Genomic DNA, 19,131 nt, shown 5'->3' on the forward strand with positions numbered 1-19,131 from the left:
CCAACACACTCGGGAATTCTGACTATACTGAGGATTTAGCTACAATACAGTGAATAGCTTTAGCATTAACAATAATGTTTTAATAATCGATTGATCGTTTTCTTGTTTTGATCTAAGCGTTTGTGCTACGACCATCATCTTCCTGGAATAAGGGAGTATAGCTTGAAGAGTTTATATTCTTGACGCACAATCTATTTATTCAGGACAAAACGTAAAAATGTATTTTCTTTAACCCAGGCGCTGGAGGGCCGTTGACGACTTTTTTCTATAAATAATAGGAGGGAACAGACGCTCTTGGCGGGCTTTTTGAATATTACAACGGATTCCCCTGAGCCAATCAGGATGAAGGGCGTGTTGGACTCGTCAAATCACATTGAAGCACTGTGCATAAATAGAGTTGTTACTGGCTGTCGGAATCCGTATATTTCAGACGACGTCTTTCTTTTTACTTGGCAGCACTGCAAAGCGAGAACCAACCGGCAGCACTATGGCCAGGACAAAGCAGACCGCCCGTAAATCTACTGGGGGGAAAGCTCCCCGCAAACAGTTGGCAACCAAAGCCGCCAGGAAAAGCGCCCCTGCCACCGGCGGCGTGAAGAAGCCTCACCGCTACCGTCCGGGGACTGTTGCCCTCCGAGAGATCCGTCGCTACCAGAAATCCACCGAGCTGCTGATCCGCAAGTTGCCCTTCCAGCGCCTGGTGCGGGAAATCGCCCAGGACTTCAAGACCGACCTGCGCTTCCAGAGCTCTGCCGTCATGGCTCTGCAAGAGGCCAGCGAGGCTTACCTGGTGGGGCTCTTCGAGGACACCAATCTGTGCGCCATCCACGCCAAGAGGGTGACCATAATGCCCAAAGACATCCAGCTGGCCCGTAGAATCCGAGGGGAGAGGGCTTAAATACTCGGCACTTCTTTCCACGCAATGACACAAAAGGCTCTTTTCAGAGCCACTACATGTTTCTAAACTAGCTGTGACTAAAACGACAGATGAATGTCGGAGTAACAGGATGCTGCTGAATGCTCACTACATAGTTCCAGGTCTCGATCAGCAACGGAACCTAGTTAGTGTTTCTCATACATTGCTCTGTCATCTATAAAGCATGCGAACTGCAGTGAATCTATACAAATACACTTACTTTCATGGTGCCTTGTGATCAGTACTTGCGCACACACACACAGCCGAGCTTCGGTAAAACGTAGCGGCTTAGTAGTCAGAATTAGCTGCGCTATGCACCTCTCGATCATTGCCCTAGTTCTGAGCGAAGCCGTCATGTAGGTGTCGGCATTCCATTTATAAAACCAAAGTAGCCTCCCTTGCATCATACAGATGCAGACTTCGCCGATGCTTTTATGTGCGGGATTGTATGGAAAGTGGGGTGTAGAATGCCTGGTAGGCGCCTGTTCCCTAGTAATTAGAACATGGCTAAACTGCCATATAACGTTACATGCTATATATAGATTGTAAGCTTGCAGCAGGGCCCTCCTGCCTCCCATGTAGGTCTGTTTTACCCAGTTTGTGCTTTCAGTGTTAACATTTATAAAGCGCAACGGAATCTGCAGCTCTACATGTAAATAAATACAAGCAATGGTAGTAGCCGCAGCTCTCTTGGGAAGACGTGGGTGGCTCTGAAAAGAGCCTTTGTTGAGTTGTAGGGACATCGGTTCTCTGATGGAAGTGGGCAGCCTGACAATTACTTGCTCTTGGCCGGCTTGTGGCTCTCGGTCTTCTTGGGCAGCAGCACGGCCTGGATGTTGGGAAGAACACCTCCCTGGGCGATGGTCACCCCACCCAGCAACTTGTTGAGCTCTTCATCGTTGCGCACAGCCAGCTGCAAGTGACGGGGGATGATGCGGGTCTTCTTGTTATCACGGGCAGCGTTCCCGGCGAGCTCCAGAATCTCAGCCGTCAGATATTCCAGCACAGCGGCCAGATAGACCGGGGCACCAGCTCCCACACGTTCTGCATAGTTTCCTTTCCTCAACAGGCGGTGAACTCGACCGACTGGGAACTGAAGACCAGCCCGGGATGAGCGAGTCTTAGCCTTGGCCCGGGTCTTGCCGCCTTGTTTCCCTCTTCCAGACATGCTAGTAGCGCAACCGTAGATTTAACTCTAGATATCGAATAAAACTCCTCAGAGATGATGATCATCCCGTTCCACCGCCCTCCTCTTATATATACACTCAGAAGGAATCCCGCTGCTTGCTCTGTGATTGGTCTGCGTACACCGCAACCAATGCGGCTCAAGTTCATGCACAGACCAATCAGCAAATGAAGGGTGGGGTTGCGACGCTGCTTATCGTCACACAACCCTGATACCCAATAGTGTTGCCGGCAGTGGTGAAGCGCCATTTGCATAAGCTCCCTATAAATGGAGCAGATGTGGGCGCTGTTCGAAACAGATTGTCTGCTTTGTGTGTGTAGTAGAAACGTTGATCCTCCAGAATGCCTGATCACGCCAAGTCTGCGCCGGCCCCCAAGAAAGGCTCCAAGAAGGCCGTGACTAAAACTCAGAAAAAAGATGGCAAGAAGCGCAGGAAGACAAGGAAGGAGAGTTACGCCATTTACGTGTACAAGGTGCTGAAGCAGGTGCACCCCGACACCGGCATCTCCTCTAAGGCGATGGGCATCATGAATTCCTTCGTCAACGATATCTTTGAGCGCATTGCTGGGGAAGCTTCCCGCCTGGCTCACTACAACAAGCGCTCCACCATCACCTCCAGGGAGATCCAGACCGCAGTACGCCTACTGCTTCCCGGAGAGCTGGCCAAGCACGCCGTGTCCGAGGGCACAAAGGCCGTCACCAAGTACACCAGCGCCAAGTAATCTCCCCTTCTCCGCCCCCAACACAGACCCAAAGGCTCTTTTAAGAGCCACCCAACTCCTCTTTAATCGGGCTGGAACTGATAGCTTCTTCTTGTTTGATCCGTGTCCCAGACTGATTTGCCTTTAATACTCTGTAGCAACACCTAAAAACAAACGGTCTAAAACAAGACCGTCGTCCCAATATCGTAGAGGTTAGAAAATGTACAGCGGGGTGATAATTACTGCCTGGGGAAGCGAACCTTTAATTTGTGAGCTGCTACTACACACACACGTCAAATAAATCGGTACTTGTTTCCTAGCACGGCCACCACGATTTCTAAAATCGTGGTGGTCGTGTCGGAAAAAAATCGTGTCGGTCGCGTCGGGTGCATACCAAAACGCACACGACGCGACCGGCGCGATGTACCCGATTTCTCCATAGGCTTCAATGTTAAATATTTTAACATTGAAGCCATGGAGAAATCGGGGGCATCGCGTCGGGCGCGCATAGGCTTCAATGTTAAAATATTTTAACATTGAAGCCTATGGGGAAATCGTGGGCATCGCGTCGGTCGAGGGCTGCAATGGTTATTTAACCCCTTCACGACATATGACGTATATATACGTCATATGTCGGTTGGGGGTGAATCAAGCCAGCTCACGGAGTGAGCTGGCTTGATAGAGAGCAGGTAATGGCTGTATATTACAGCCATGTCCCTGCTCTCACGGCCACGAGCGGCGAGTTCGCCGATCGCGGCCGTTTAACCCTTTAAGCACCGCGGGCAAAGCGCCCGCAGTGCTTAAATAGCTGATCGGAGGGGGGGCGCCCCCCTCCGGCGCCGATCGGGGCCCCCCGCAGCGCGATCGGAGGGTGCCGATCGGTTGCCATGGTAGCCAGGGGTCTAATGTAGACCCCTGTGCTGTCCGTGTATTCATACCTATTACATCCTGCCTCAGGCAGGATGTAATAGGAAGTGAAAAAAATCACTACGTTCAGCCATAGAGCTCTATGGCTGAACCTAGTACAGGCGATCGCGCCCCCTAGTGGTCAAGTACACTAGGGGGCCTTGTAGTAAAAGTAAAAAAAAAAAAAAAATAAAGTTTAAAAATAAAAAAAAAATAATAAAATATTAAAAGTTCAAATCACCCCCCTTTCCCCATTTCCCAAATAAAAATAAATAAATAATAAAAAAAATAAACATATTTGGTATCGCCGCGTTCCTAAAAGTCCGATCTATTAAAATATAACATTAGTTATCCCGCACGGTTAAAGGCGTAAACGGAAAATAATCCCCAACGCCAAAACTACGCTTTTTGGTCGCATCGCCTACCCAAAAAAAAATAGCTAAAAGAGATCAGAAAGTCGCCCATATCCCATAATGGTATTAATTAAAAAGTACACTTCAGCCCGCAAAAAATGAGCCCTCACCCAGGTCCGTAGATGGAAAAATAAAAAAGTTATAAGCCGCAGAACATGGCGACGCGACGCAAATTCGAAAAACCGTAACATTTTCTATTTTTTTTTTTAGTGGTAAAATGTAACGAAAACTATATAAGTTTGGTATCACCGGAATCGTAACGACCCATAGAATAAAGATAACCCATCATTTTAAACGAACTATGAACTCCAAAAAAACCGTAACCAGCGCAAAATTGTGGAATTGCGTTTTTTTTTTTTTTTACCCCACATTGAATTATTTCCTGATTCCCCAGAATATTATACGGTATAGTAAATGGTACCATTAGAAAGTACAACTTGTCCCGCAAAAAAAAAGCCCTCATGTGTCTATATAGCCGGAAAATTAAAAAAGTTACGCTTATTTGAACACAAGGAGGAAAAAAAAAAAAAAAAATACCTTAAAAGGCAATGTCGTGAAGGGGTTAAGTAGCACTGATCTGAATCAATATTAGGCTGTGTATAATAGCGCGGGCATTGGTTAAGAGCGTCTGAGAAATAAAAATAAAAAAATATATAAGGACTATATATATCTCCCAAAAAGCCTATGCAACACAATAAGGCTAAAAACTAAGTGTCACAAAACAGTTACAGTTGAGAACTGTCAGTGAGCCCAGGAAGAAAGATCTAAGACCAAGAGTACATGAATAGAACTGAGAATGATACAAAGTACAGAGAAGTGTTAAATGAGATACATATTAACAGGGAATCATGCCTATCTCTCTCTAGATAACAAAACAGAGCGAATCACCCAATTAAGAGGAAACTAATCAAAAATAAAGTATATCCTCATTAAGGGAACATAAATTTGAAAAACAACAAGGTGTACATGACACGTTAATATAAACGTACAATTAAAGGCACTAACAAATCAGGACTTAACGATCATTTGGTTTTTTAAAGCACCATTTCTTACTTCAACGCAATTCTTTACTTTCTTTTTTTATGGAGAGGAGACATCATATATATCTCCCCTCCTTTTAACAAGAGCATACATAAAGGTTCATTTTTAATAACACCACCTTCTCTCAAACTAATTGAACGGTCCGTACATAACAATCCCAAGAGTGCACCCTAAATATCTCAAGCTTTTTCTCTTTTTTTTTTTGCTACACGTGTGTGTAATAGCAGTAGCGCTCAGGACTGCATTGTTCTCAGTAGAGCCGAATTATTTAAGCTCAAGATTGATATGTATAAAAAGGATAAAGCGATGCCGGCGCAATTCTTAGAGGGGGACTTTAGAATAACTGAACCCAGGAGCCAGGTATACTTTTAGCTGTTCTATATTGGCTAAGAAAAACAGGGACGGGTCAAGAGGGGACTGTGTTTTCATGCTTGAATTTGAATGGCAGTGGTTTCTTATTCCCCGCCGATACATGCTTGGCTCTCGTTGGTCTCTTTTGAATAAATGTCCTCCCATTACAAGGCGTGTGTATGTGTGTCTCCCATCAGGTCCGCTCTTCCTCTAAATAAAGGGCTGCTGAAAGAGGTGCAGCTCATTCTTGTTGCGGGTTGCTCAGATTTTGCAAGATGTCTGGTAGAGGCAAAGGTGGTAAGGGACTCGGGAAGGGAGGTGCTAAACGGCACAGGAAGGTTCTTCGGGATAACATCCAGGGCATCACCAAGCCTGCTATCCGTCGTCTAGCCCGTAGAGGAGGCGTGAAGCGCATTTCTGGCCTCATCTATGAGGAGACCCGCGGTGTGCTGAAGGTATTTCTGGAGAATGTGATCCGTGACGCCGTCACCTACACCGAGCACGCCAAGAGAAAGACCGTGACCGCTATGGATGTGGTCTATGCGCTCAAGCGCCAGGGCCGCACTCTGTACGGATTCGGAGGCTAAACACTGAGGCGCATCTAGCACAACCGCTCACCCACACAAAGGCCCTTTTCAGGGCCGCCCATATCTTCTACGAGAGCGCTGTTACAATGTTTCTGTGTTTACTGTAATGTGACTATTTGGCCGGTAACCGTATTATCTATTCGTCCCCTTATATAACTAGACACAATGCTAGCGGATATTGACTTGGTCCATCCTCTTCTAAACCATTTACTAATCTGTACCCTTTTACCGCAGAGTTATGGAACAAGGACTCCTGCTGTGAGCTTACGTAGCTCTATACTGGTGAATCACACATCTGTCCCCCACCAGCTCTGTCACAGATTTAGCTGGCGTTTACAAGAGACGTGTGGCAGAGCCGGCTGGGATGTTTAGTGCCCCCCAGGAATAGGGCAAAATTTTATTACATCGCCGGGATTTTTGAATCCCAGCGGTTCCACATTCGTTGAAAGGGGCATACTCCCCTCTATGCATCAGCGTGCAGCCAAAGCAAATGATCTCCACACAAATTAGATACTTAATAAAATAAAAAAAATAAAAGCCTGCACTCCTTCCTAAGGGAAGTATTTCGGTAGCAAATGAAACTTTTTAAGCCACCTCGCAGGCTGCACATGGGTAGGAATAGCGTGCTGATCCCAATCCCCGGGTCCGTGTACACAGAAAACAATACGTGTGGGCGGCTGCAGGTAGGAACCAGCACATTTCCGATCTGTTTTGCTACTGCACAGTTGACACAAAACTGCGCATTAATCCCGCTCCCTAGATATATCCCAAGACTTGTGCAGTGACCGACTAGTGTGAGTGGCAAGTTAGACAGTTCTGCCATAGCTGCTGATTACTTCCGAAAGGGAACATACACATCAACACACTACACCGCGCGCTTACAGCTCTGCTGAGAGAGAATGTGGGTGGCTCTGAAAAGAGCCTTTGGGGGAGATAGCAAGGCAGTGGGGCGGCAGCGGCGTCTCGTCCATCACTTCTTTGCCGCAGCTTTCTTGGGCTTCGCCGCCTTCTTGGCCGGGCTTTTTGCCACTTTGGGCTTCGCTGCCTTCTTGGCCGGACTCTTGACCGCTTTGGGCTTCGCCGCCTTCTTGGCCGGACTCTTAGCCGCCTTCTTCGGCTTGACGGCTTTAGGCTTCTTTGGGCTTTTGGCAACAGCCGCTTTTGTGGGTTTCTTCACCTTCTTTGGGCTCTTGGCTGCGCTCGGAGCTTTCTTGGGCTTCTTCGGGGATTTGGCCACTTTCTTTGCCGCAGGTTTCTTGGGCTTCAGCGATTTCTGGGCGACCTTCTTGCTCTCCTCCTGCTTCTTATTGAGCTTGAAGGAGCCGGAAGCGCCGGTGCCTTTCACCTGGGTGAGAGTTCCTTTGGTCACTAGACCTTTCACACCCAGCTTGATGCGGGTGTTGTTCCTCTCTACATCGTAACCTCCGGCAGCCAGAGCTTTCTTCAGTGCGGCAAGAGAAACCCCGCTACGCTCTTTGGAGGCCGTCACGGTTTTCACGATCAGCTCGGAGACGCTGGGTCCTGAAGACTTGGCGGTTTTCTTGGCTCCTCCCGCAGCTTTCTTTGGCTGCCTTTTCTTCTTGGCTGCGCCCTCTGATGGCGGGGCAGGGGCAGCGGCGACGGGTGCAGTTTCTGCCATCTTACCGTAATACACTAACAAAGTACTGACTATTACGCTAAACACATTACCAATGTTTCTTATATACCACGCCGGCTGTGATGTGATTGGCTGCGGAGCGGGGTGCGTTCTGTGCTCCCATTGGCGGAATGAGCAGCGGTGTAAATGCTTCCCTATCTGAGAGTTAGGAAGGATCTGCCCTCACCTTGTGTTTCCCTAGCGCAGAAAAAGACTATTTTACAGGGCAGCAGAGGACCAGTGACCCGGATCTCTGCGCCACAGCCGTACTCCCAAATCTCCCCTTGCCCTGTATGACCATTGCAGGCTTAGGTGCGGCGAAGGGAGGCAGGAATAGCCACTGGTAGCTCACCCGCACCGGATTAGATCTGCCAGCCATGTAACACATCTCTTCTTTTCTGCCAGGCTACAAGGTCCCATCGGGGCACCTTTCTCTCCTACTGGCACCAGAGATAATGTCGGTAATCTAGGGCATATTCTGGGCAGAAAAGGGTTTATGATAAAACACATGAAAGTGATTTGCGGGCTCCTGCATAACCGGGAGAATAGCACAGGCAGGTTGCCTTACCAAGGGATTGGCATTCTTGTCAAGGAGGACTATTTGGCAGAGACACCTACAACATACCTCCCAACATGACCCTTTCCAGGAGGGACACCGTGCTCTGTTGCTGGACTTCCCTCTTAATGTATGATTGCCATCACCTGCTTTAAACAGGTGAATTAATAAGCAAGGTGTTTCAAACACATGGGAATGCAATCATTAAGAGGGAAGTTCAGTAGAGCATTGTGTCCCTCCTGGAGAGGGTCATGTTGGGAGCTATGCTACATGGTAATCATCCCCGGCATACTCCTTATTGTGGAGAATGCTGGTGCCAATATTGTTCGTCCTTTCTATGATCCATGCGGCCAGGCATTTCTGAATACTGTATGTAAGCACATAGATGTACCAGCAAGAGGGCTATGGTGACCCTGTCCCATTTGAGACTGCTGTGCATCAAACCTCTAGCAAAAGGAGTAAAAAGTGTAAGGTGGAGACCACCATGGTGGAAGGACCATTAGAAAGATGTGAGGAACCGTAGGAGAGAATGGTAAAGTAGCAGGAAGGCAATGGGAATACTAGTGTTATGAATAAAAAGTCAGAGCATAGAAATAGGGGGAATAATAGGGGAAGTCAGGGGCAAGAAAGGGACAGACAGGTATGGGTCCGGAACAGAAGAAGTGCTAGGAATAAATGTAGACAGGATCAGGGTCAGAGTAACAAGGGGACGGTTAGGAGGGTTAAAATGATGGTAGTCACAACCCTTTCAAACCCTCCCCTTCACCCTCCTACTATCCTACCCCCTCTTGACCTCATCTCCCACAACATCTCTCCTCCTCTTCCACCCTCCCTGTCTCTCCCTGGCACCCTCTCTCAAACTGTAGCTTTCCCATGGCCACTTTGTCTATCCCCCTTTCTCTCCCTGAAATTCTCAGTCTCTCCTCATCCCCACTTTCCTGGGGCTATTCGAATCAGCACGCTGCTGCTAAGCCCCACTTGTGGATTTCAGGCCCGACAACACTATCTTGGCACTTCTGTTTTGTGCCCTAACATGGCACAATCAACAATGTGGCAGGGCACTTTACTGCAAGTACTGGTGTTTTAAGACTAAACATTCGCATTCCATGACATAACAACGGCATTGACTTGAATAGCCCTGGGAGCTCCCTCCTGTTGCTTTTCTAAGCATGCTTAATGAAATCGACCCATGTGTCTGTCATTCCCCCCCCCCCCTCTCTCTCTCTCTCTCTCTCTCTCTCTTCTGCCCCCTTAGGAACATTGTAGTGACAATGGTGAGTATAGGAGCCATTTCAAGTTATGCCCCTGTCTATGTGTAACTCAACTGCTCCCAGGTCCTTTCTTTTTGTTCTCCTCAGAGGGAGTGCTGCTGCTGCTGCTGCTGCTGCTGCTGCTGCTGCTGCTGCTTCCTGGCTGCTGCTTCCTGGCTGATCACCACCCCCCCTCCAGTGGCCGGCACCCTAGGCAAATGCCTAATCCTGCCTAGTGGTGGCGCAGGCCCTGCTGCCCACAGCCCACACAATTTTAGAAACCTTCATTAATGGTTTTCCTCCATCGATGGCACATCAAAACCAATGTGCCAGGACAGGGAGCATGGCTCCTACCCCCCGACATCTGCGAAGCCCCATCCCATGTTTTGATTTGCCCACAGGCCAATCGGCAAAAAAAAAAAAATGACCATTAATAGGTAAAAAAAAAATTAATGGTCCTCCCTTGCATAGTTTACTTTAACACAGGGGTAGCCAACTCCAGTCCTCGAGAGCTACCAACAGTTCACATTTTCCATGTCGCCTTGCAGGTACACAGTTGCACTCATTACTGACTAAAAGATCCAAAGCTGGAGCTAAATACTTAATTTGTGATTCTGTGAAGAGACATGGAAAACGTTAACTGTTGGTAGCTCTTGAGAACTGTATTTGGCTACCCCTGCTTTAACACTATCAATGGCCAGTTGCACTATTGCCATCTATGGCAACGTCACTGATGGCCATCCCTACGCTGTGGTGGCTACCTGCTCGCTGGTCTCCGAAAACGCTCGCAGCCTAGCGAGCAGGTCTTAATCAGTCCCTATATTTGGTCATCCCAGTCTGGCTGGCCCTCCTCGTTTGAATGCAAGCTCTCTCAAGCAGAGGCCTCTTCCCTTATGTGCCATTCCTTCTCTTACAGGGTACAGGGTCACACCTCCCAACATGACCTACCTCTACAGGAGGGACGCAATGCTCTGTTTCTGGACTTCCCTCTTAATGCATACTTGCCTACCTGACCCTCTCCATGAGGGAGAAAATGCTCTGTTCCTCGATTTCCCTGGTAATGTATGATTGCCATCACCTGTGGTGAAACGCCTTTCCTATCAATTACCTAGCTCACCAAAGGTGATGGCAATCAAACATTACCAGGAAAGTCCAGGAGCAGAGCATTTTCTCCCTCATGGAGAAGGTCCGGTAGGCAAGTATGCATTAAGAGGGAAGTCCAGAAACAGAGCATTGCATCCCTCCTGTAGAGGTAGGTCATGTTGGGAGGTGTGACACTGTACTTGCCCTCTAGTGCAGGGGTAGCCAACTCCAGTCCTCGAGAGCTACCAACAGTTAATGTTTTCCAAGTCTCCTCACAGAATCACAAGTGAAGTAATTAGCTCCACCTGTGTATCTTTTAAAATGTCTTACTCAGTAATGAGTGCACCTTTATACCTACGAGGTGCATACCTCCCAACATGACCCTCTCCAGGAGGGACACATCGCTCTGTTCCTGGACTTCCCTGTTAATGTATGATTGCCATTACCTGCTTTCAACAGGTTAATTGATAAGAAAGGTGTGTCACCACAGGTGATGGCAATCATAAATTGAGAAGGAAGTCCAGTAACAGAAGAATGTGTCCCTCCTGGAGAGGGTCATGTTGGGAGGTATGGAGGTGAGCTGGAAAACTTGAACTGTTGGTAGTAGGGATGGCCATCGTTGCCATTGCCATTGATGGCTATTCTGCAACTGGCCACCGATAGTTCATAACTGTGCAATGGATGACCATCAATATTTTTACATATCGATGGGCATCCATTGTGCTTGATTGATTGGCCTGTGGACCAATCAAAACACGAGGAGCGGGCATTGGGGGGGACCATCTGGTTCTCCCCCATCGATGGCAAAAGTATTCGACATCGGCCATGAACCATCAATGATTTCTAATCATCGATGGTCAATGGCCAACCCTAGTTGGTAGCTCTTGAGGACTGGAGTTGGCTACCCCTGCTTTAGTGTATTCAACTGGTAGTCACTGTTCCCTGTGTTGCTTATTTATGTACTTTTTAAGTGGGCGCTGTAGATCCCCTGTTGCACAATATATTAAAGTAATAATACTAATAATACTAATAATAATAATAATAATAATAATAATGTACCCTATGTAGCTCAGGTATAGCCATTATTTTCTCTTCATGTGGTTTCCCAGATTCATGAGGCCTTAGGTTGTAGCCAGATGCAAGTTGATACTTTTGCACAGAATGTATCCAGCAGTGTTTCAGTGGAATTGTTACAATTGAATGGTAAACGGATACAATAAATAGTGTTTCCAACACACTCGGGAATTCTGACTATACTGATGATTTAGCTACAATACAGTGAATAGCTTTAGCATTAACAATAATGTTTTAATAATCGATTGATCGTTTTCTTGTTTTGATCTAAGCGTTTGTGCTACGACCATCATCTTTCTGGAATATGGGAGTATAGCTTGAAGAGTTTATATTCTTGACGCACAATCTATTTATTCAGGACAAAACGTAAAAATGTATTTTCTTTAACCCAGGCGCTGGAGGGCCGTTGACGACTTTTTCTATAAATAATAGGAGGGAACAGACGCTCTTGGCGGGCTTTTTGAATATTACAACGGATTCCCCTGAGCCAATCAGGATGAAGGGCGTGTTGGACTCGTCAAATCACATTGAAGCACTGTGCATAAATAGAGTTGATAAAATGCAAGCTTTCGAGACTTCTTAGGTCTCTTCCTCAGGCATGGTATAACAAGGTGTGTGAAGAACCACATATATATACACAGCAGAGTAGGAACAAGATGTGATAGATGGACATTCTTAAGATCAAAACAAAACAAAATAACAGAATGAGCTTGTAAATTGAGTCCTTAATTGGTTTGCAAGAAAGAAGAGCTATTCACACCTTAAGAAACAACAAGAAAATCACCATCAAGCCTGCAGACAAAGGTGGGGCCATAGTCATCATGGACACATCGGACTATACTAAGGAAGCAAATAGACAGCTGATGGATATCCAATACTATACCAAACTAGACAAAGATCCAACTCAAAAATATTTAAGGGAGTTGAGAAGGATTGTCAGGGGGCTGTCAGCAGAGTCTACAGAACTTTTGGACTTGATACCCGACAGTCCCAGAATTGGAATATTCTACATGCTTCCCAAAATACATAAGCCCGGCAACCCTGGGAGGCCAATCATCTCATGCGTGGGAACCCTCACTGAAAAAATCTCAGGATGGGTAGAGGGTGTCCTGAAACCACTGGTGAGACATACAACCAGCTTTCTCCAAGATACCACGGACCTACTGAATAAATTATCAACCCTTGGTCCCCTCCCTAATGGAGCCATCCTTGCCACCATGGATGTGGAATCCCTATATTCCAATATCCCCCATGAAGATGGACTGACAGCATGCCAGATATATCTTGAGTCCAATGGGATTGCTTCTGGTCCTGCAACACAGCTTACAAAATTCATCCTTACACACAATTATTTTTCCTTTGGCAAAGAAATATTTCTACAGCGCACCGGGACCGCCATGGGCAGTAAAATGGCACCGCAATACGCCAATCTGTTCATGGCAAAACTCGAGAGTGACTTCTTGGCATCCTGCTCAATCAAACCCTTGGCTTACTTCCGTTACATCGATGATATCCTGATCATCTGGACTGATTCTGAACAAGAACTCATACATTTCCATGAAAAATTTAACAGATTTCATCCAACAATAAACCTGACAATGAATTACTCATATACCGAGATAAACTTCCTTGACACCACTATAACAATTCAAAACAACGCAATACAGACAACCCTATACCGAAAACCCATGGATCGGCCTTCATACCTCAGATGGGACAGCTTCCACCCGAAACACATCAAAAAATCCATTGTCTACAGCCAGGCCATCAGATATCATCGCATCTGCTCCAGCCCAGCAGATAGAGATGTCCACTTAAAACAACTTAAAGGGACCTTTTTAAATCAGGGATATCATCCCACATCAATCAACGATCAGATTATCAGAGCCATCAGGATACCCAGAAATCAACTTCTCCAATATAAAGAAAGAGAAAGAAACAACCGTGTACCCCTGGTAGTCACCTACAACCCACAGCTTGAGGTGCTAAGAAAAACTGCAAAAAAACTACATCACATCATACACAAAGATGACCGCCTGAAAACAATATTCCCAGACCCTCCACTACTATGTTACCGACAACCTGCAAACCTGAAAAATATTATAATCCGAAGTTCACTGCCATCCATTACACAAAGAGGAACCTATCCCTGCAATGTAAGGAGCTGCAAAACCTGTGCCCATATCCTCACTACAGACAGTGTACGGATCCCCAACACACAACAGGACTATAAGATCCCAGGGACATTCACATGTTCTACTACCAATGTAGTGTACCTGATTCTGTGCACCAAATGTCCTATTGGGGGTCTGTATGTTGGAGAAACAGGACAAAAACTTAAGGCAAGGATGAGGTCCCATCGCCACACAATAAAAGAAAAAAAGACACACTTTCCTGTGGCCAAACATTTCTGCAGCCCAGGACACAATCAGGATCATATGAAAGTGATTATACTAAAAGGAAATTTCAAATCACAAAGAGACAGGAGGGTCTGGGAATACAAATTAATGACAACGTTTGACACCCTTAACACAGGACTGAATCTATCCGAGGGATTTATGGCCCACTACAACATCTGAGGAGACTGGCCCAGAGAGAGTGAGGGCATCGGAGCTCTAACTCTGGTCTGTCATCAACTTAGAGACAATAAAACTTTCACACTACTTATCTACAAACCAATTAAGGACTCAATTTACAAGCTCATTCTGTTATTTTGTTTTGTTTTGATCTTAAGAATGTCCATCTATCACATCTTGTTCCTACTCTGCTGTGTATATATATGTGGTTCTTCACACACCTTGTTATACCATGCCTGAGGAAGAGACCTAAGAAGTCTCGAAAGCTTGCATTTTAACAACATTTATTTTTGTTAGCCATTAAAAGGTATCATATTTGCTAGATTGCTATTTTGTTTTTCTCACTGAGGAACAATAAAACTTTTCTTATCAACTGGCTAACACGGTACCAAACTTTTTTCTTTTGACTAAATAGAGTTGTTACTGGCTGTCGGAATCCGTATATTTCAGACGACGTCTTTCTTTTTACTTGGCAGCACTGCAAAGCGAGAACCAACCGGCAGCACTATGGCCAGGACAAAGCAGACCGCCCGTAAATCTACTGGGGGGAAAGCTCCCCGCAAACAGTTGGCAACCAAAGCCGCCAGGAAAAGCGCCCCTGCCACCGGCGGCGTGAAGAAGCCTCACCGCTACCGTCCGGGGACTGTTGCCCTCCGAGAGATCCGTCGCTACCAGAAATCCACCGAGCTGCTGATCCGCAAGTTGCCCTTCCAGCGCCTGGTGCGGGAAATCGCCCAGGACTTCAAGACCGACCTGCGCTTCCAGAGCTCTGCCGTCATGGCTCTGCAAGAGGCCAGCGAGGCTTACCTGGTGGGGCTCTTCGAGGACACCAATCTGTGCGCCATCCACGCCAAGAGGGTGACCATAATGCCCAAAGACATCCAGCTGGCCCGTAGAATCCGAGGGGAGAGGGCTTAAATACTCGGCACTTCTTTCCACGCAATGACACAAAAGGCTCTTTTCAGAGCCACTACATGTTTCTAAACTAGCTGTGACTAAAACGACAGATGAATGTCGGAGTAACAGGATGCTGCTGAATGCTCACTACATAGTTCCAGGTCTCGATCAGCAACGGAACCTAGTTAGTGTTTCTCATACATTGCTCTGTCATCTATAAAGCATGCGAACTGCAGTGAATCTATACAAATACACTTACTTTCATGGTGCCTTGTGATCAGTACTTGCACACACACAGCCGAGCTTCGGTAAAACGTAGCGGCTTAGTAGTCAGAATTAGCTGCGCTATGCACCTCTCGATCATTGCCCTAGTTCTGAGCGAAGCCGTCATGTAGGTGTCGGCATTCCATTTATAAAACCAAAGTAGCCTCCCTTGCATCATACAGATGCAGACTTCGCCGATGCTTTTATGTGCGGGATTGTATGGAAAGTGGGGTGTAGAATGCCTGGTAGGCGCCTGTTCCCTAGTAATTAGAACATGGCTAAACTGCCATATAACGTTACATGCTATATATAGATTGTAAGCTTGCAGCAGGGCCCTCCTGCCTCCCATGTAGGTCTGTTTTACCCAGTTTGTGCTTTCAGTGTTAACATTTATAAAGCGCAACGGAATCTGCAGCTCTACATGTAAATAAATACAAGCAATGGTAGTAGCCGCAGCTCTCTTGGGAAGACGTGGGTGGCTCTGAAAAGAGCCTTTGTTGAGTTGTAGGGACATCGGTTCTCTGATGGAAGTGGGCAGCCTGACAATTACTTGCTCTTGGCCGGCTTGTGGCTCTCGGTCTTCTTGGGCAGCAGCACGGCCTGGATGTTGGGAAGAACACCTCCCTGGGCGATGGTCACCCCACCCAGCAACTTGTTGAGCTCTTCATCGTTGCGCACAGCCAGCTGCAAGTGACGGGGGATGATGCGGGTCTTCTTGTTATCACGGGCAGCGTTCCCGGCGAGCTCCAGAATCTCAGCCGTCAGATATTCCAGCACAGCGGCCAGATAGACCGGGGCACCAGCTCCCACACGTTCTGCATAGTTTCCTTTCCTCAACAGGCGGTGAACTCGACCGACTGGGAACTGAAGACCAGCCCGGGATGAGCGAGTCTTAGCCTTGGCCCGGGTCTTGCCGCCTTGTTTCCCTCTTCCAGACATGCTAGTAGCGCAACCGTAGATTTAACTCTAGATATCGAATAAAACTCCTCAGAGATGATGATCATCCCGTTCCACCGCCCTCCTCTTATATATACACTCAGAAGGAATCCCGCTGCTTGCTCTGTGATTGGTCTGCGTACACCGCAACCAATGCGGCTCAAGTTCATGCACAGACCAATCAGCAAATGAAGGGTGGGGTTGCGACGCTGCTTATCGTCACACAACCCTGATACCCAATAGTGTTGCCGGCAGTGGTGAAGCGCCATTTGCATAAGCTCCCTATAAATGGAGCAGATGTGGGCGCTGTTCGAAACAGATTGTCTGCTTTGTGTGTGTAGTAGAAACGTTGATCCTCCAGAATGCCTGATCCCGCCAAGTCTGCGCCGGCCCCCAAGAAAGGCTCCAAGAAGGCCGTGACTAAAACTCAGAAAAAAGATGGCAAGAAGCGCAGGAAGACAAGGAAGGAGAGTTACGCCATTTACGTGTACAAGGTGCTGAAGCAGGTGCACCCCGACACCGGCATCTCCTCTAAGGCGATGGGCATCATGAATTCCTTCGTCAACGATATCTTTGAGCGCATTGCTGGGGAAGCTTCCCGCCTGGCTCACTACAACAAGCGCTCCACCATCACCTCCAGGGAGATCCAGACCGCAGTACGCCTACTGCTTCCCGGAGAGCTGGCCAAGCACGCCGTGTCCGAGGGCACAAAGGCCGTCACCAAGTACACCAGCGCCAAGTAATCTCCCCTTCTCCGCCCCCCACACAGACCCAAAGGCTCTTTTAAGAGCCACCCAACTCCTCTTTAATCGGGCTGGAACTGATAGCTTCTTCTTGTTTGATCCGTGTCCCAGACTGATTTGCCTTTAATACTCTGTAGCAACACCTAAAAACAAACGGTCTAAAACAAGACCGTCGTCCCAATATCGTAGAGGTTAGAAAATGTACAGCGGGGTGATAATTACTGCCTGGGGAAGCGAACCTTTAATTTGTGAGCTGCTACTACACACACACGTCAAATAAATCGGTACTTGTTTCCTAGCACGGCCACCACGATTTCTAAAATCGTGGTGGTCGTGTCGGAAAAAAATCGTGTCGGTCGCGTCGGGTGCATACCAAAACGCACACGACGCGACCGGCGCGATGTACCCGATTTCTCCATAGGCTTCAATGTTAAATATTTTAACATTGAAGCCATGGAGAAATCGGGGGCATCGCGTCGGGCGCGCATAGGCTTCAATGTTAAAATATTTTAACATTGAAGCCTATGGGGAAATCGTGGGCATCGCGTCGGTCGAGGGCTGCAATGGTTATTTAAGTAGCACTGATCTGAATCAATATTAGGCTGTGTATAATAGCGCGGGCATTGGTTAAGAGCGTCTGAGAAATAAAAATAAAAAAAAATATAAGGACTATATATATCTCCCAAAAAGCCTATGCAACACAATAAGGCTAAAAACTAAGTGTCACAAAACAGTTACAGTTGAGAACTGTCAGTGAGCCCAGGAAGAAAGATCTAAGACCAAGAGTACATGAATAGAACTGAGAATGATACAAAGTACAGAGAAGTGTTAAATGAGATACATATTAACAGGGAATCATGCCTATCTCTCTCTAGATAACAAAACAGAGCGAATCACCCAATTAAGAGGAAACTAATCAAAAATAAAGTATATCCTCATTAAGGGAACATAAATTTGAAAAACAACAAGGTGTACATGACACGTTAATATAAACGTACAATTAAAGGCACTAACAAATCAGGACTTAACGATCATTTGGTTTTTTAAAGCACCATTTCTTACTTCAACGCAATTCTTTACTTTCTTTTTTTATGGAGAGGAGACATCATATATATCTCCCCTCCTTTTAACAAGAGCATACATAAAGGTTCATTTTTAATAACACCACCTTCTCTCAAACTAATTGAACGGTCCGTACATAACAATCCCAAGAGTGCACCCTAAATATCTCAAGCTTTTTCTCTTTTTTTTTTTGCTACACGTGTGTGTAATAGCAGTAGCGCTCAGGACTGCATTGTTCTCAGTAGAGCCGAATTATTTAAGCTCAAGATTGATATGTATAAAAAGGATAAAGCGATGCCGGCGCAATTCTTAGAGGGGGACTTTAGAATAACTGAACCCAGGAGCCAGGTATACTTTTAGCTGTTCTATATTGGCTAAGAAAAACAGGGACGGGTCAAGAGGGGACTGTGTTTTCATGCTTGAATTTGAATGGCAGTGGTTTCTTATTCCCCGCCGATACATGCTTGGCTCTCGTTGGTCTCTTTTGAATAAATGTCCTCCCATTACAAGGCGTGTGTATGTGTGTCTCCCATCAGGTCCGCTCTTCCTCTAAATAAAGGGCTGCTGAAAGAGGTGCAGCTCATTCTTGTTGCGGGTTGCTCAGATTTTGCAAGATGTCTGGTAGAGGCAAAGGTGGTAAGGGACTCGGGAAGGGAGGTGCTAAACGGCACAGGAAGGTTCTTCGGGATAACATCCAGGGCATCACCAAGCCTGCTATCCGTCGTCTAGCCCGTAGAGGAGGCGTGAAGCGCATTTCTGGCCTCATCTATGAGGAGACCCGCGGTGTGCTGAAGGTATTTCTGGAGAATGTGATCCGTGACGCCGTCACCTACACCGAGCACGCCAAGAGAAAGACCGTGACCGCTATGGATGTGGTCTATGCGCTCAAGCGCCAGGGCCGCACTCTGTACGGATTCGGAGGCTAAACACTGAGGCGCATCTAGCACAACCGC

General features: G+C 46.9%; 8 protein-coding genes and 1 pseudogene across 8 annotated transcripts; 6 read left to right on the forward strand and 3 right to left on the reverse strand.

Annotated features, from left to right (window-relative positions):
• Positions 1 to 397: 397 nt before the first annotated feature.
• Positions 398 to 1,069, forward strand: LOC146072662 (histone H3). The gene has a single exon (XM_083179861.1). The coding sequence runs from the start codon at positions 488 to 490 to the stop codon at positions 896 to 898; it is 411 nt and encodes a 136-aa protein (XP_083035987.1). The 5' UTR covers positions 398 to 487; the 3' UTR covers positions 899 to 1,069.
• Positions 1,070 to 1,691: 622 nt separating this feature from the next.
• Positions 1,692 to 2,084, reverse strand: LOC146073104 (histone H2A type 1). Its single transcript, XM_083180283.1, has one exon. It carries the CDS (start codon positions 2,082 to 2,084, stop codon positions 1,692 to 1,694), a length of 393 nt encoding a protein of 130 aa, XP_083036409.1.
• A 359-nt stretch (positions 2,085 to 2,443) lies between these two features.
• LOC146072663 (histone H2B 1.1-like) lies at positions 2,444 to 2,824 on the forward strand. Its single transcript, XM_083179863.1, has one exon. The coding sequence runs from the start codon at positions 2,444 to 2,446 to the stop codon at positions 2,822 to 2,824; it is 381 nt and encodes a 126-aa protein (XP_083035989.1).
• A 2,965-nt stretch (positions 2,825 to 5,789) lies between these two features.
• On the forward strand, positions 5,790 to 6,101 carry LOC146073105 (histone H4). Its single transcript, XM_083180285.1, has one exon. The coding sequence runs from the start codon at positions 5,790 to 5,792 to the stop codon at positions 6,099 to 6,101; it is 312 nt and encodes a 103-aa protein (XP_083036411.1).
• A 608-nt stretch (positions 6,102 to 6,709) lies between these two features.
• LOC146072664 (histone H1C pseudogene) lies at positions 6,710 to 7,788 on the reverse strand (annotated as a pseudogene).
• Positions 7,789 to 14,713: 6,925 nt separating this feature from the next.
• On the forward strand, positions 14,714 to 15,372 carry LOC146072665 (histone H3). The gene has a single exon (XM_083179864.1). It carries the CDS (start codon positions 14,784 to 14,786, stop codon positions 15,192 to 15,194), a length of 411 nt encoding a protein of 136 aa, XP_083035990.1. The 5' UTR covers positions 14,714 to 14,783; the 3' UTR covers positions 15,195 to 15,372.
• A 611-nt stretch (positions 15,373 to 15,983) lies between these two features.
• On the reverse strand, positions 15,984 to 16,376 carry LOC146073106 (histone H2A type 1). The gene has a single exon (XM_083180286.1). The coding sequence runs from the start codon at positions 16,374 to 16,376 to the stop codon at positions 15,984 to 15,986; it is 393 nt and encodes a 130-aa protein (XP_083036412.1).
• A 346-nt stretch (positions 16,377 to 16,722) lies between these two features.
• LOC146072666 (histone H2B 1.1) lies at positions 16,723 to 17,146 on the forward strand. The gene has a single exon (XM_083179865.1). It carries the CDS (start codon positions 16,736 to 16,738, stop codon positions 17,114 to 17,116), a length of 381 nt encoding a protein of 126 aa, XP_083035991.1. The 5' UTR covers positions 16,723 to 16,735; the 3' UTR covers positions 17,117 to 17,146.
• A 1,646-nt stretch (positions 17,147 to 18,792) lies between these two features.
• Positions 18,793 to 19,104, forward strand: LOC146073107 (histone H4). The gene has a single exon (XM_083180287.1). The coding sequence runs from the start codon at positions 18,793 to 18,795 to the stop codon at positions 19,102 to 19,104; it is 312 nt and encodes a 103-aa protein (XP_083036413.1).
• Positions 19,105 to 19,131: the final 27 nt, after the last annotated feature.

The sequence above is a fragment of the Crinia signifera genome, chromosome 4 (genome assembly GCF_055691185.1).
Source record: "Crinia signifera chromosome 4, ASM5569118v1, whole genome shotgun sequence".
NCBI lineage: Eukaryota > Metazoa > Chordata > Amphibia > Anura > Myobatrachidae > Crinia > Crinia signifera.

What these genes read in the sequence shown, in the direction of transcription:
- LOC146072666 (XM_083179865.1), top strand. Translation starts at nt 16,736, where the DNA reads ATGCCTGATCCCGCCAAGTCTGCGCCGGCCCCCAAGAAAGGCTCCAAG.
- LOC146072662 (XM_083179861.1), top strand. Translation starts at nt 488, where the DNA reads ATGGCCAGGACAAAGCAGACCGCCCGTAAATCTACTGGGGGGAAAGCT.
- LOC146072665 (XM_083179864.1), top strand. Translation starts at nt 14,784, where the DNA reads ATGGCCAGGACAAAGCAGACCGCCCGTAAATCTACTGGGGGGAAAGCT.
- LOC146073107 (XM_083180287.1), top strand. Translation starts at nt 18,793, where the DNA reads ATGTCTGGTAGAGGCAAAGGTGGTAAGGGACTCGGGAAGGGAGGTGCT.
- LOC146073106 (XM_083180286.1), bottom strand. Translation starts at nt 16,376, where the DNA reads ATGTCTGGAAGAGGGAAACAAGGCGGCAAGACCCGGGCCAAGGCTAAG.
- LOC146073105 (XM_083180285.1), top strand. Translation starts at nt 5,790, where the DNA reads ATGTCTGGTAGAGGCAAAGGTGGTAAGGGACTCGGGAAGGGAGGTGCT.
- LOC146072663 (XM_083179863.1), top strand. Translation starts at nt 2,444, where the DNA reads ATGCCTGATCACGCCAAGTCTGCGCCGGCCCCCAAGAAAGGCTCCAAG.
- LOC146073104 (XM_083180283.1), bottom strand. Translation starts at nt 2,084, where the DNA reads ATGTCTGGAAGAGGGAAACAAGGCGGCAAGACCCGGGCCAAGGCTAAG.